The 16,140-nt window shown below is 36.1% G+C and overlaps 2 protein-coding genes across 7 annotated transcripts in view; both read left to right on the forward strand.

Annotated features, from left to right (window-relative positions):
* The window catches only part of LOC107219420 (cGMP-dependent protein kinase, isozyme 2 forms cD4/T1/T3A/T3B), a 31,847-nt gene extending 25,611 nt beyond the window's left edge, over positions 1 to 6,236 (forward strand). For all 3 annotated transcript variants that reach the window (XM_015657637.2, XM_015657639.2, XM_015657638.2), the window contains 7 exons: positions 1,487 to 1,550; positions 1,768 to 1,940; positions 2,120 to 2,266; positions 3,103 to 3,549; positions 3,665 to 3,964; positions 4,151 to 4,213; positions 4,300 to 6,236. In XM_015657637.2, the coding sequence (XP_015513123.1) occupies positions 1,487 to 1,550; positions 1,768 to 1,940; positions 2,120 to 2,266; positions 3,103 to 3,549; positions 3,665 to 3,964; positions 4,151 to 4,213; positions 4,300 to 4,465 (1,360 nt within the window). In that variant the 3' untranslated portion in view covers positions 4,466 to 6,236. The remainder of the gene's footprint in view (positions 1 to 1,486; positions 1,551 to 1,767; positions 1,941 to 2,119; positions 2,267 to 3,102; positions 3,550 to 3,664; positions 3,965 to 4,150; positions 4,214 to 4,299) is intronic.
* Positions 6,237 to 8,835: 2,599 nt separating this feature from the next.
* LOC107219430 (piwi-like protein Ago3) lies at positions 8,836 to 15,829 on the forward strand. 4 transcript variants are annotated; one of them, XM_046729803.1, is made up of 13 exons: positions 9,733 to 10,005; positions 10,174 to 10,262; positions 10,364 to 10,730; positions 10,877 to 11,032; positions 11,175 to 11,373; positions 11,453 to 11,766; positions 11,867 to 12,146; positions 12,305 to 12,652; positions 12,952 to 13,202; positions 13,328 to 13,478; positions 13,591 to 13,791; positions 13,974 to 14,165; positions 14,309 to 15,829. In XM_046729803.1, the coding sequence occupies exons 2-13, from the start codon at positions 10,220 to 10,222 to the stop codon at positions 14,636 to 14,638; spliced, it is 2,832 nt and encodes a 943-aa protein (XP_046585759.1). In that variant the 5' UTR covers positions 9,733 to 10,005; positions 10,174 to 10,219; the 3' UTR covers positions 14,639 to 15,829. The 4 variants fall into 4 exon arrangements, with proteins under 4 accessions (XP_046585761.1, XP_015513138.1, XP_046585759.1 ...); XM_046729805.1 differs by lacking the exons at positions 9,733 to 10,005; positions 10,174 to 10,262 and adding an exon at positions 8,836 to 8,857; XM_015657652.2 differs by lacking the exons at positions 9,733 to 10,005; positions 10,174 to 10,262 and adding an exon at positions 8,960 to 9,253.
* The last annotated feature ends 311 nt before the right edge of the window (positions 15,830 to 16,140 follow it).

Here is a 16,140-nt window from a genome sequence, read left to right on the forward strand (position 1 = left end):
GAATAATAGTAAATACGAAAATGGTAAAAAGTATTTACGTATACTATATAAATAACATCCATTAGATGGATTAGATTATAACTTGGATTGAGTTGACAGATTTACGCGGCAGCCAGAAAACGCGAGAAGCTTTGCACCCCTGTATAAACGCAGGAATGTTTACTGAAATTCAGGTTATTTTTCGATTGCGCAATCCGTTGAAAGGATACCAAAACGATTGAATGGATTTTAAAATAGAACACCACCCGCAAATTTGGTATACCCACATACAAACATTACCCCCCCCCCCCCCCCAACACACATACACACTGCTACTCGAAAAATGGCAGAGTCGCGGGGTCTGGACCGGCGATTTGACATGCTGAAAATAATAAATTGGGGACGGGCAAGCTCTTTGAGATAGTACGGATACGTGTATGTTATATAGATAGGGTGAGCCAGCTGTATAAATAGCGCAAATGATCTGCAGCCTCATCACTCTGCCGTTTACAAATTTTACCTTTTCACCTGACTGCTTTGTCAGACGGCCAACTTCGATTGAGAGTCAACGCACTCCTGAAATACTCGGAAATCTTTTTGTTATTTTTACTTCTTTCTTTTATCTTGCCGACATTGAAGCCTCTTTTTAATTTCCTTTTCGTGTTTTATATCATTCCTTAGTCTTCACACACGTGTCACTTTGCGAATCTATATTGTATAGATTGAGCTTCTTGTGAATAAACATCGATTTTTATTTTTTTTATTTTTCTTATTTAGCGATTTTAATAAGGTATGACCACGATACGGTGCTAGTTGCGCGATATTTTTATTACGAAAATGTGTAAGGGAATTAATGTGAAATCTCAAAAGTGCCATACTTGGGCAAAATAGCATCGAATATACAAATTATTCAAGTCTCAGTAATACGTATAGTCTGCAGGATCTAAAAAGGACGGGAATAATATAAGTATTATTTGATATGGCTACTTATTTCTTTTTTAACGTCTCAATTTTCTTAATTCAATTCAAGAACGTTTTGTGCCTAAATTCCCAACAGAAATAAAAATACTCAGATCCATAATTAGACGGTCATTAGTGAAGCAATGGAACGGCCGAAAAAAAATATGATGGTTATATTCGTGAGACACTTTAATATATTTATAACACATACGCGAAAAATACACGAGATGATTTATAGATTTGATCATTCGTTCTAAAATTTTCTTAACAACTTGTATCACTGCGTTTTCACGTAATAGGGCAAAATAGTTGTTTGCTAGATATTCAATGCAATGCTTTGTATGCGATGAAAAATAATGATTCTCGCGTATCGTATAGCATATCGACTTAGTTAGCGGGATTTTTTCGGTATGTGGAAAAGAAAGTGTGTTCTTTTGTATATTTGCATATGTGAGCGAGCATGTAAAGTGTAAATGTACCAACGTAGAACTTTTATAAGCATACATATCATTAAAACAATGAATGATTGATGGTTGTTTGATTTCAGCGTTCCCATCTTCAAAAACCTGCCCGAAGAAACCCTCATAAAAATCTCCGACGTTTTAGAAGAGGTGAGCATCGTAAACAATATTTTGGAACTGTAGGTCAAGATGAGGGAGTAATAACAATCTCTGCCAGAGTTGAAGTAGAATCAGCGGAATGGCTTTTGCCTTGTGTCGTCATATAGTTGTATTATCACGTTTTGGACGTAACTGAAGACATATTTTATAACCAGGCCGTCGATAACGCCGTGTTTTTTTTAACAATATGAATTGTTATTTATTGCAGACTTTCTACAATAACGGAGATTACATAATCAGACAGGGTGCGAGAGGCGATACGTTCTTTATCATAAGTAGGGGACAGGTGCGCGTCACGATTAAACAACCTGATACCACTGAGGAAAAGTTTATTCGAACCTTGAGCAAGGGTGATTTCTTTGGAGAAAAAGCTTTGCAGGGGTAAGTTGTTACCGTTTAATCATTTCATGCCCGCTGGATCACGGAATTTTTCCAAAAATATTATGCCTCAGAATTGATTGGCTTTTGGAAATTACCCAAAGTAAATGTTCTCTTCTCTGAAAAATACGCCACGGCCTATGTTTCGTGATGCGGAACTGATCGATAGTTTTACTTTCCAGGGATGATCTTAGGACTGCCAATATTATAGCTGATGACCCAGACGGTGTGAGCTGCTTAGTTATAGATCAGGAAACATTCAGGCAACTGATTTCCTCTTTAGATGAAATTAAAACTAGATACAGGGATGAGCAAGTAGTACGCACAAGGTAAATATCACGGAAATTTGAAAATTTATAATATTCAATCATGGGTTTATGATCATCTCAAAATGCAATTATCTTGCCAAAGTTAACGCCTTACACCAATTACCAAACAATTTAATGACTAATTAATAAAAAAACCAATATTAAAACCTTGTTTCATGCTTAACTCAAGAAGTGTGTTATATTTTCTTTCTATTAATTCTAAGGATTGTGAAATGGGTAAATATGATGAATTTATTCTCTGTGTGCACTTGTGTCTTGACTTGTTTGTTGTCCAGCATCTTCCAACCTACTGCTACCAACCTTTGCTTATTTCCTAGCCTTAGTTTTTGCCAGTGATGCCAAGTCTATAGGCTAACAGAGTCGTGACTAACAATATCATATCCTATAAAAATGGTGAATATGCGGATATAGGGCCTAATAATATCGCTAAATATAAAAACTCTCATCTACTCTGTACAAATTTGCATTCGCGGTACGTGTTACACCACGAAAGGCTAGTACAAATTTGTGCAGTACGAAGATATCCTCAATTTATTTTACAGGATAGCTGTTATCTTGGAGCATGTTTGTTGTGAATTCTTTTTCTTAATAATTTTTACACTTGAAACTGACACTTTTTACTACAGTTTTCCTGGAGTCTCGATTTCAGTAAACGCCTTTGCTTTAGTTTGTGAGATTTCTAGTTCAGAGTACTGCATAGTGAAATATGAGCTAGTACAGATGAGAATGGCATACTTGAGTAAAAGTGAAGTCTGCAATGAAAGTGTAACCATTTTCGTGAATGTGATCAACGTGCTCAATATTTTCACACGATTTTTCTTTTCCTGTGGAAATAGGCTCAACGAGGAATTCAGAGAATTGCGGTTACAAGATTTACGTCCGTTGGCGACACTTGGTGTTGGTGGTTTTGGCAGAGTAGAACTGGTACAAATTGCCGGTGACAACAGCCGGTCGTTCGCCTTGAAGCAAATGAAAAAGTCACAAATAGTAGAAACTCGTCAGCAACAGCACATTATGTCTGAAAAAAAAATTATGGGAGAGGCCGACTGCGACTTTGTCGTCAAATTGTTCAAAACCTTCAAAGATAAGAAATACTTGTACATGCTGATGGAAGCTTGTCTTGGAGGAGAATTGTGGACGATACTAAGGGACAAAGGACATTTTGATGATAGCACTACCAGATTCTACACTGCATGTGTCGTGGAAGCTTTCGATTATCTTCATTCGCGAAATATTATCTACAGAGATCTCAAGCCTGAAAATCTTTTATTGGATAGCCAGGGGTAAATTAATATTCTCTCTTTCCAATTTATGAACATTAAAGTATGTACATCATAGTCCAATTACTGTGAGCTTATCTATGCCGAATTTTCTAACTTGAATCAATTTCTCTTTCAGATATGTCAAATTAGTAGACTTCGGTTTTGCCAAACATTTGGAAAACGGAAAAAAAACCTGGACGTTCTGTGGCACTCCAGAATATGTTGCGCCAGAAGTAATTCTCAACAAAGGACATGACATCAGTGCAGATTATTGGTCCCTTGGAGTTCTGATGTATGAACTCTTAACAGGCACACCACCGTTCACGGGAGCCGATCCCATGAAGACCTACAACATAATATTAAAAGGAATAGATGCCATAGAATTCCCAAGGTCTATTACACGGAATGCAACTGCCCTGATAAAAAAACTGTGCAGGTACGAGTTTTTAATTATATTATAAATTATGCACACACTATATTTAGTGTTGGTTGAAAAAATCGTATTCCGTAATGAGTCGGCGATGAAAACTGTGGCCGTGATTCACGTATTGAATTATAATTGAGTATTCAAAATGATAGATAAACTAAGAGCTATTAATATACTTACTGATTCAATTTGTAGGGATAATCCTGCGGAACGCCTTGGATATCAAAAGGGTGGCATTAGCGAAATACAAAAGCATAAGTAAGTCATTCTAAGATGGAGATCGAAATTAATTATCACCATTTTCACTGCTCTTTTAATTTTCATTCACTTTTCGCATCAACTAGGTGGTTCGATGGCTTCAATTGGGAAGGATTGCGAGCAAGAACACTGGAGCCACCAATCATGCCTCGAATTCGCAGTGCAATAGACACCGCAAACTTTGATGTGTATCCACCAGATTCGGATCCACCACCTCTTGATGACACTTCTGGATGGGACAATGATTTCTAACCCAAACTCCGTGATTAGCCAGAAGGCTCTCTATACAGTTGTTTACCCATCACTCGGATGACCGCGTGATTGGCAGAGTATATTTTTATAATTAATTATAACTATTGATTACTTGCCGCGAGTATTTTTTCAAATATCTCATGGCGGGTTCGACACTAAAGAACAGCAATTAATTGGACGGATTAACTTCGATCGCTTTGGCGTAAATGCTATATCAGGTAGAATAAAACTTGCCACAGTCACTTCTCTCATAGCCATTCCTTGGCGGCCAACTCCTGAAGAACGCTAAAGGATCTAGGTATCTTTTTTTTTTAAACTAAGTGCAGATGATGGCGTAATTGATCGATTTTGAATGCCAATTACACTTGATGCGACATCTCTGCGGCGGCAGCTTTTATGATGAGTTCTACCGTACCAGAGTCCATAAATATTTACGAGAATTGCGTATTTGCATTCGAAAAAAGTCGTATTCTTATATGCGTCTAAGTTTAGTATTATGAGTATTTTTTCTTTTTCGTCGAAAAAACGTAATTACGGATGTTAAAAGCAATAGAATTTCACTGATTTCGTAATATATAGATATACTTCAACACAGATGATGTCATATTGTTGTAGTTTTAATATATGCTGTACTTTCGTCAATTATTGTTTAATCGAAAAAGAAAAAAAATGACCCAATCATTTTTGGTATCGCTGCTCAATTCGCCTTCAACATTTTTTCATGCAAAGACACGATTGTAGGTCATCAGCTAGTGTCCAATCAGGGATGAGAGTGAGTCAGAACACAATTGAATATTAGTAAAGGATAGATTGCGGAAAAGACTTTGATATCAGCACAAGTCCAGGGTGAAATGCCAAAAATTAGCTATGCGGTCTGATGAATATCTAGGAAGCTTGCTTCTGTATTGTAATATACAAATTAGTTCCTTCATAAAATAGGCGGCAATAAGGAATTAGAGAAAGAAGGTCATTAAGAAAAGAACCAGTTCCTTATTTATCGTATTCATGACTACCACCCAGAAAGTAGGAAAACGTTGATACGCTCAACAAATAACCAGGATTGTTGTCATTGTTTTAAAAAAATTACATTCATAAATATGTAAGACTTGTGAGTAATTATGAAAGAATCGTGGGTAGCAACTACAGATTAGCGCATGTATGAATCCCAAAAATATAGTATTCGGTTCTGAGCGATTGTTCATAATGTAATAGGTATCCAACTTCAATAGATTAGTATATAAAATGTGTAACATATCTACAAAGTAACTCTAATCAGGGAATCAACAAGTGGGCCTATAGTGATAAATTTAAGGCCATATATACAGTCATAATCTTCTGCGCGTATTTGTCCATACGCCCTATGCTGTGCAGAGTTTCATTAATCTGTTGGGTTTAATTGTTATTGTTTATGTAAACATAATCATTATCTTCGAATATTACCAAATTTCTTTATTGGCTGAGCTACAAGGTTGGGTTTGATAGTGGGATTTGGAAATATGCGTAAACTTGCTTCCTTGAACCCTCCGCTTTGCACTTCTTTTCTTCATTTCACTCATTTCGTTTAGTAGTAAAAATTCATGTTAAAATCATATACTTTTCTGCGAAATTCATATTTTGAAGAAAAGTGGTTACAGGAGGGAGAGATATGGAAAGTTATTTTATGACATCGTTAATGCTAATATCGTTTATTCTTGTAAATAAATTGAATAATTTTACTAAGTTTAAATACGACCAGACTGCAGCTAATTTAGAATTCTATAATTGTCTTTTTTTTTTTAAATATTCATTAACTATACTCGGAAAATTGGTGCATTACTACACTTCTGTAATCAAGTCTTAAATCATGCCCCAAGATGTAAATTGATCTTTTTTTTTTTAAACTATGTATAATTCCTTACAATGCAAACAGGATTTAAAACAATTGTTGGAATTCGATCGCCCACATTTCATTGCCTAAAGATAGAAATCAGAAACATGCCAGTGTGCTAAGTGCCATGATTACTTGTAAAAACTATGTACGCGCGCGGACATAAATACGGAAAAGCGTAAAATTAGCTCAAGTTAAAATGTTCTCTTGCCATCTGTACCGCGAGCTGCCGTTAAGAAATTAAAACACACAATCATTTCAAAATACCATCAAGTCTCACGCACAGGTAAATTAAATTATTTGTTGTTTGAATCATTTTATAGTTTATTATTGTAATTTCATTCTAAATAATTATTTGAAGTAAAAACCATGTAAATACATATTATAAATACTATGAGAATATAAATGAATAAATATATATTATAAATAATTACGCATGTATACAAAATAAAGTTTTCATAATACGACCATCCACAGTTTTGGCACATAATATTTCATTCGAAATCAGTATCTATGTATAACGTATCATAATGTCTAATTTATCGCTTAAAGATTAGCATTAGATTTTACAAAATACGCTAAACAATCTGTTATTGCTTATTGTTAGTCAGGGGTCGAACAATCAAAGTTACCCTAGCGTGACACAGAAATTTTGTTAAAACCTGGCATACTTGTAGACCAGTCGAAAATATTTAATACATATTTTGGTATACTGATAGGTAGTGGTTCAGTTTTAAGGGTAAAAACCATCCCATGTCGATTTTAATATGACATTGGCAGCTTTGACTAAGGTCAATCGAATACCACGACTTGATGTATTTTGTGAAGCCTTGCAACTTTTGTATAACATAGATTTTTGCTGAAAAGTTTTGTGTTCAACAATCCTCTAAACTAGTTGAGAGAAAATTGGTGAATCAGATTCGGGCAGCGTTACCTATAAATACTATGAATAATATTCTTGTGTAACTCGATATAAAAATATGAAAGCACACAATACTTGCAGACAAGCAAGCAAAAGAATACAGTGGCCATTGGTAAGGGAGATGTCGGACCACCACAGTGAATGTTAGCAATATATGAAACATAGAAGACCAATCATACAACCCAGAGGTAATTAACAGTCCACTTTTGGTTGGATAAAATTACGCCTCTTAAAAATTATGTTGCTCGTCTTTGAGGAAATTTTTGTTCTAGTCAGCTAGTCAGCTAGTATGATATTTATCCAAGTTTGAATCTTTCGAGAGGCTGGGATAGCATCAATAGATCGATAATAATCTTCGCGTTGAAATAAATTCACACTGACTTATCAATTTTCATTACATATATTTGAAAACTTATGTTTGTACAGTACAGTTTGTCTATTTGGTCTGTTTGTACCCAGGGCTACGAGGTGCCCTCTACAGGAAGCAGTAGCGAGCTCTAAGAAAACGCAGTTGAAGCACAAACAAAAAAAATTGGCACTTTGACTCGTGACAAAATACTCTTTCATTTGAAAATGATTTGATCTATAATATCAATGATAATATCTATTTTACAAAGTGTGAACTAAAATCAAATTTTTTTCTAATCAAAAGTAAGAAAAAGTAAAATTTAGACACAAAATCAAATGACAATTTCCTTTTTTATCAAAGGAATATTATCTATTTTACATATAGGTATACCATAGTCTTCAGTCAACGTGATTGAAAATCAAAAAAAAAATATCAAGATGAGGGTGATAATAGTGTAAAGCAGTAGGTAGAGTTAACAATTAATAGTAAAACTTGTAACCCTAATTTAAAAATGCGGCCGGATTCATGTAAAAACGGTTGAGCGGTATACCGAGTCGAAAATAGCAGATCTACCGTTAAAACGGTAGTCTTGCAGGCCATGGCAGTCCTGATTGCACTCGTTGCAAGGGTTCCTAGCTAGGTAGTAAGTTCACAATATCATGCTGAAAACATAAGAGTTAGAGAGCTAGAGTTAGTAACGTGAACGTAGCGAAATGTGGGGGGGGGGCACTGTTTCGCAAATTTATAGTAACTGAAGTAATTAAGTTCCCAAAATACGAATATATTGTTCTTTATTACAATTTATCGCATCGTCAGATATTCCTAAAATTGCGAAATAACGATTTTTTCCGAAACGTGAATCGTTATGATAACGTTGCCAATTTCATCTTCATGAAAACATTGGGTTCGACTCTTAATGCAAGTAAGCTGAAGGATTTATTTGGGCGGTTTAAATGATTAGCCAATAAGCTTCACTACACGTGCAACAAGTTTGAAGAAAACTTTGGTAAAAGTAAAAGGATGCAATATTGCTCACGAGTATGGGCCTATAAATTTAATTTTTTTTTTTCACGTGATTGCTGATTTACATGTTCTTTTTTCTTCCTCACAACCGAACATCTTATTCAGGTTTCGCTCCTTTTGGAAAGGTCGTATTATCATTCGACCATGTCGTCTTTCAGTTTGTTTACTTCAGCAACGGTACATTATACGACGCATGCACAATTGAAGGCTGGCAGTAGAAGATCATGGACGGTATGTAATTCCAATGGTAATTCCTATACTCTTTTTTCTCCGGTACTTGATATCACTCCACACCTTCTCACGCGGTCATTCCGCAGCCGTCTTCATATACATCAGTGCGTTCTTCCGACGCTCGCAACAAGAGGCGAGCAAACTCATGTTGGACGTTCGACGGTTTACGACGTTCACGTTCAGTAGATGACGGACCGTCAACAGGTCTAGACCGTCGCGATCGTAAGAGCGAGTTCAGAACTTCTTTCTCTTCAATTTGATATATATCTTCAGTCCTTTGATACACTGAGTCGAGTACCGTACAATCAGCAAAAGGAACTCACGGCTTCTAGCTGTCATCTGCTTGCCAGATCTCTTCGAGTACGACAGAATTGTACTCAGCATCACCAAGAACTGGTCAGTATTCTCACGATAATATCTTTAGTCATCAGAACTGCGTAATCGGTACGATGGCGTCGTGTAGGCATCGCATGCAGTTGCAAATGTGTGATGCACGTCGAAAAAGCGTCGGTTCCATGCAGTGCGAAATCGGCATGCAGAGTTGCCAGTTACCACAAGCCGCCGACTCCACCGGCAGGCTGCGTTGGTAGAAATATACATATACTTAATTGTTATTATGGACAAATCCATAAGACTTAACTTTCCCAGTTTTTCTTTTTTCCACAGTGTAAGAGTACACACTACAGGTTCTACGTATGTTTTCAAATGACTTTCGAGGCGAATAATTCACGTCCGTTAACTTAGGCGTTAACTACTTTCAGGCGGTTACGTGATACAGTTGGATTAAGCTGGAAAATAACATTTTTCACATGAAATGCATTTAATTCATATTAAACGGAATAAATATTGAACACAGTAATTTTATACTTCATACATAAATATAATATTAGGTATAAAAAAACCGCGTCACAGTGTCTGTATCTAGTCTTCACTTCTCGGTCGATTCTGCCTACGAGAAGTGCGCAAAGGCCTGTCGAACAAAATTCCCGCGAGCCCTGATCTGTTAAGCCTGCCTAAATATTTATATCGGTGTATTTGTGTCTGATAACTGGAACCACGAAGGTGGGGAACGCTATAAAGAATTACACCACAGTGAAAATAGGAACAGTATCATTTAGTTGTGTCTGATTGTAGCAAAGCTTTGAAAAGTAAGTGTATTAAGTTTAATCAGGACTTTCAAGCAATCGAAAGAAGGATGTTTTCTTGTAAACCACGTGTTATGCCTTAAATATTTGCGGCGTGGGAATATGACGTCAGGAACGATTATTTGAATCTGTTTTCATCTTTCAGTTGTTAACCTTCATTTTCTATTATAGGTTATAAAATGAGGAAAATGGATCATAGATTTTTTGTACAAATCTAATGGAAATTTTGTTTCCTAATACTATTAGAATTATTCAATTGGGTAAACATGCTTTATTAGGATGATAAATGAAGTGAACAACTTTTAATTTAGACTTTATTCAGATCAAATTATCATGCTTCAATTTGATTTTTATCACATAGATATGGCGGATGAACGATTAAGGCCGATCGGACGTGGTGTTCCGATGGGCCGGGGATCACTTTTGGATATGTTGAAAAAACAGACCGGCAGAGGAGATACTCCAACCCCACCACCAAGTTTCACCCCAGTTGCCATTCCTAATCCGGGGACTCTGGCCCCAAGTTTGGGTCGTGGTCGTGCTGCGCTGTTAGGACTTATTAAAAAATCAACAGAAGGGCCAGCTCAAATTATTCCAAGTTCGGAACCAGCCCCAATATCGACAATTTCTCAGCAACCCGTATCAGCTCAAGCATTACCAATTTCTGAGCAACCTCCACAAGCTCGTGGCAGAGCTTCACTTCTTAGTTTAATGAAAAAGCAAACCCCGTAAGTCCAACATTGACTTATCCATTACGCCAAATCAATCAATTGATATTGAAGAAATTCATGATGATAAATAATACTGATTTCTTCAAACTTTGATATCTCCAGAAGTTGAATAACAGTTAATTGGGCTCTAATTAATGAAACAGGTTTCCAGTGACGTCTCAAACTTCAATGCAATTCACCCCTCCAGGACTTTCGGGTGACTTACCAAATCAAGCAATCAGTGCAATGGCTAGTCTGACAATTACTGAGTCTGTTGTTGAATCTGAAGTGATATCACGTCAAGGTCTTGCTGGCACAACGTGAGTACAAACCTTTGACTCTAAATATGCCGAGCATTTGTTGAAATTTTCATCTATGGTTATGGATTTGAAGTTTTAAGTATAAAATTATACAGTTAATATTATATTCATGATCAAAACTGGTGCCTTCATATACTTGTAGAATTGATTTGAATGCCAATTATATACGCCTGAACGTGGACCAAGGTCGAGGCGTACATGAGTACGAAGTCAAGTACTCTCCCGACCTGGATTCACGTCCTTTACGAAGTAAATTGCTGTACCAACATTCAGTGACCCTTGGTGAAGCAAAAATATTCAATGGAGTGACTTTACACCTCGCCCAGCCATTACCAGAAAATGTAAGCATTCCATACTTCATTGTATGGTAACTTATGTCATATTTTTAATTGAGTATGATACTAATGTAGACTTATGTAGAGGACAGAGCTTCAATCAGAACATCCGATGGATGGTTCGATCGTTAAGCTAACGATAATTTTCAAGAGACAGCGTCGACTTGGTGAACTCCCCGGGCTTTTCAATGTTTTATTCAAGCGTGTAATGCATGCCTTGGATTTAGTACAAATTGGGCAAAAGCATTTCAATTCTAGAGCAGCTCATTCTGTGCCCCAACATAGGTTGGAATTGTGGCCAGGATATGTTACAGCCATTGATGAATATGAAGGCGGCCTTCAACTTTGCCTAGAGAGCACTCATAGAGTCTTGCGCACAGAAACTGTGCGTGATCTCATGTAAGTGAAATTTGAGAGTGTTATATGCGATATTTAAGATCTGTGGGAAATATTTTGTTAAACTGTCATCTTTGAATAATTTTATGTATTTTATTGCTAGCAACCAAGTGTATACCAAACACTCGTCTGGTCACTTTCGAGATGCAGTTATGAAAGAATTAATGGGTGTATCAGTATTAACTCGTTATAACAACAAAGTTTATCGTATTGATGATATAAATTGGGATGAAAATCCTCTTAAAGAGTTCACTTTGAGCAAAGATCCACAAAGCAAAATGAGCCTTTACCAGTACTACAAGAATCACTGGAATATTGAAATCAGAGACCAAAAACAACCTCTTCTGATACATAGAGCCAAAAAAAGACTTCCCTCTGGCGAGGTAAGACAGACTTAAGTCCGATATACTTAAGATTGTTTGTTTGTGAAATTAATCGCCTTTAATATTTTTTATTCAATATATTTTATATATACTTTGCGATGAAATTGTTTGGTATTCGTAAATAAAAATCTATTTCGTTTCGTTACATAAATCAAAAGCAAATTGAGGAAAGTCTTGACTTGATTCCGGAGTTGTGCTACCTGTCCGGCCTCACTGAGTCTATGCGACAAGATTTTAAAGTGATGAAAGATTTATCAGAAGTGACAAGAATATCGCCTGAGCATCGTGTTGATGTGGCTCACCGGTTCATTCAAGAAGTAAAGAAAAATGAAATTGCTCGCAAATTGTTGGCCAGCTGGGGATTGAACTTGGCTGACCATGTCGTTGCCCTTCCTGGAAGAGTCGTACCAACAGAGACAATTTTCTTTGGAAATAACAAACAAGTCCAAGGTCAGGCTAATGCTGATTGGAATAGTGCTGCATGTCGTTTACCAATGCTGAGTACTGTAAGTTCTATGTTAATAATACATGTGACATTGCGCGCGTGTGTGTGTCATAGTATCGTGTATACATACAACAACAATATAACAATTTAATGGGTTCAGAGTTAGTTAAATTTTTTTTTTTTTATTCTCAATTCTTTCAACTTGATGAAAAAAAATTTTACGCAAGTAAATAATTTTATTCTGTTCAATCAATTAGTCACTAATATATAATTGTTTGACTAGCTTAATATTTCATGATTGATTTCTCGTCATTACCTGCTTACTATCAGCGAGACCTGATTTAGTCTCTTCCGTTTTAGCCTGGTCTGAAAAATTGGTGTCTCATTTACTGCCAAAGGGATTCCAAATCGGCAGAAGATTTCAGCCAGATGTTCCCAAAGGTCGGTGAGGCCATGGGAATGCAAGTTTCGGTTGGCCATCTAATTAAGCTAAAAGATGACCGAACCGAAACTTTTTTAAGAGAGTTAAGACAAAATATATCCCCGACAATGGAAATAATGGTCATTGTGTTTCCTACAAATCGCAATGATAGATATGCAGCTGTCAAAAAGTGAGTAGAAATTTTGATCAAGGCTATCATAGTAGATAACTGAATGTTCATAACTGAGCTGAAATTTGTTGATATTACTGTTGTTCGTTATCACTACTTATTTATTGTTAATAAATTTTTCCCAGACTTTGCTGTGTTGAAATGCCGATTGCATCTCAAGTGATAATTTCTAGAACAATAAATCGTCCAGACAAGCTCAAAAGTGTTACCCAGAAAATTGCGTTGCAAATAAATTGCAAGCTTGGTGGCACTCTATGGGCCTTAAAATCACCCATGGTATGTTCACTTGAAACATATAATATTTATTACATTTATTCTATTCACCCTTTGTACATGACAATTTTCATCGTTGGCAAGTTAAAAATTGTGGTTTTATACTATTATACAGGATAATGTTATGGTCTGTGGGATCGATATACATCATGCAGGTGCAGGTCAGAGCAAACACGGAAGTGTTGCTGGTTTTGTGGCCAGTCTTGACAAACCTTTCACACGATGGTTTAGTAAAGTTTGTCTGCACAGACCTAATCAAGAGTTAATTGACGCTCTAAAAGTGTGCCTGATTTCAGCGTTGAAGGCTTACTTCAAGGTATCTAATGAATCATCGTAACATGCATTAATTATGAAATTTAACTACTGTGCAGTTACTAACTTTCCATAATTGCTTCTTACCTACTTTTCCAAGCAAAAGATTAGTCAATACTCTCTTTTTGGAAGACTGTAATACTTACTACTCTTACGTACATTACTTACTCACGTACCCATTCTCAGGTTAATCAGCGTTTTCCTACTCGAATAATAATATATCGTGATGGTGTGGGTGATGGTCAATTAGAGGTTATCAAAAATTTTGAAGTGAAGCAATTAGAAGAATCCTTTGCATTGATTGCTCCAGACTATAAGCCCACGCTTACTGTCATCATTGTACAAAAGAGGATCAACACAAAAATTTTCTTGAAAGAGGTGAGAATATACCATGTGTAAATTTGTAAATTGTTACAATTCAGGTATCCGTGAAGTTCGTGTAGTACAGAATATCTGTCTTTGATTCATTGGCAAACACAATGAAGACTCATTACCTAAATGTTCTAATTTTTGTATTACAGGGAAAACGTTTAGCTAATCCTCCTCCTGGAACAGTGGTGGACCACACAATAACACGTCGTAACTATTACGACTTTTTCTTAGTTAGTCAAAACGTTCGTCAAGGTACCGTTTCACCGACTCACTACTTGGTTATTCATGACACAAGTGAAATGAAGACTGATCATGTGCAAAGACTGAGCTTTAAACTCTGCCACATGTACTACAACTGGCCAGGTACTGTTAGAGTACCTGCCCCTTGTCAATATGCGCATAAACTTGCATTCCTAGTCGGTCAGAGTATACAGATGGAGCCTCACCAATCGTTATGGGAGAAACTTTATTATCTGTAGAAACTCGCGCCTTTTCACGAGCACAGAGAAATTGGCGCAGTTGCCCATGATACACGTGGATACAAAGTTCATTAGATTTTTTAAGACGTTTTTTTCAGGTTAGCGCACATACGTGTATCGTACATACGTGTATCGTACATCTAAACATCTTTGAAGCATCGGCTTTTCTCTTCAGATAATCCGCGTCTTCATTTAGTTGACTACGAATTCGTTCAGTAATGAATCTTAATGCAGTATTATCTGAAAACAATCTATGTTTCAGTTTAAATAGAGGTACTTCGTTACAAACTCATGTCTACGATATGTCACACAGCCTTTTTGTCAGGTAGACCAGACCATTACGTGTTGCATAAATACGTAAAGCCAAATTACAAGTGATTCGTTTTTCTTTTCCGTTTTTGTTATTCATAATTTTACTATTATTTAAAAATTATGATCATGTTATTATGGCATACAATGCGTAAGTGTAATGTATGCCACTTACTGATTCCTTCTACTATCGATTCTTTTTAAAAAAAATCGAGCCATGATAAAGCTTCGAGGCGAAAATCTAGTATTTCTAATCCATATGTAATACTTTTAGGTTATAAAAAAAATTAATTTAAATCAATTTCGTTAGAGTATCTAAATTGGGATAACTTGAAAAAAGTTCTGTTGTATTGATAAATTAATTTTATTTCTCCAACCTCTACACGTGTCGGATAGACCCAGATAACGCCAAAACGCTATACCAAATATTATGGATATATATAATTGTTGTTACCCAATGCTAAAGCTTCGACTAAAATCGTTGATAAGGCCTTACTTATCTTGACATGTTTTCGGAGTTAGGATAAAGATACAATGTTAGTATTACGAATTAACCGTGAACGTAATTACTATTTCCTCGTTTGAATTAATTGTTATCGAAGAGTTTTATTACTTCAAAACTTGTATAATAATGTAGAAACAAAGAATCTCCATTATTAAAGGTCTAAGAAAGCTAATTTTCGGTATGAAGTGATAATCCAATTTTCCCTGCTCGCGAAAAAGTCTAAAATATATTTTATGTAGACCATCTAACTTTTATACAAATAAATAAATGCATACTAATTTTATTCTATGCAATGCTGTTCACATGCGTGTAATGTTTCAAAGGGTAGAAAGCATTTTCAAAAACAAGAAAATAAATGGGTTTGACTGAGCCTGAAAGTCACAGAATTTCTAGATGTTAAAAGAATTTTTCAACAAAATTGTAATGCGTTCATTTTCCCACGTAACTTCTGATCTGAATCGTGAAGTGGAATTCTTTCCGTTGCATGACTTGGAGAATCAGAGTGCGAGATTTATTAAATAGAATCAAAAAGTGTGATCAGAGCGATTGAAGATTCACCTCGTCCGGGAAAAAGGATCTTCAATTTAGCCGTGCGAAAAAGACGGGCAGACGGTACTGGGAATAATTTTACAGGGACGGTCGATTTCCCGAATACATTATCAACATTCTTAATTCCGGGTGAACAATT

The sequence above is a fragment of the Neodiprion lecontei genome, chromosome 1 (genome assembly GCF_021901455.1).
Source record: "Neodiprion lecontei isolate iyNeoLeco1 chromosome 1, iyNeoLeco1.1, whole genome shotgun sequence".
In the NCBI taxonomy this organism is placed as follows: domain Eukaryota; kingdom Metazoa; phylum Arthropoda; class Insecta; order Hymenoptera; family Diprionidae; genus Neodiprion; species Neodiprion lecontei.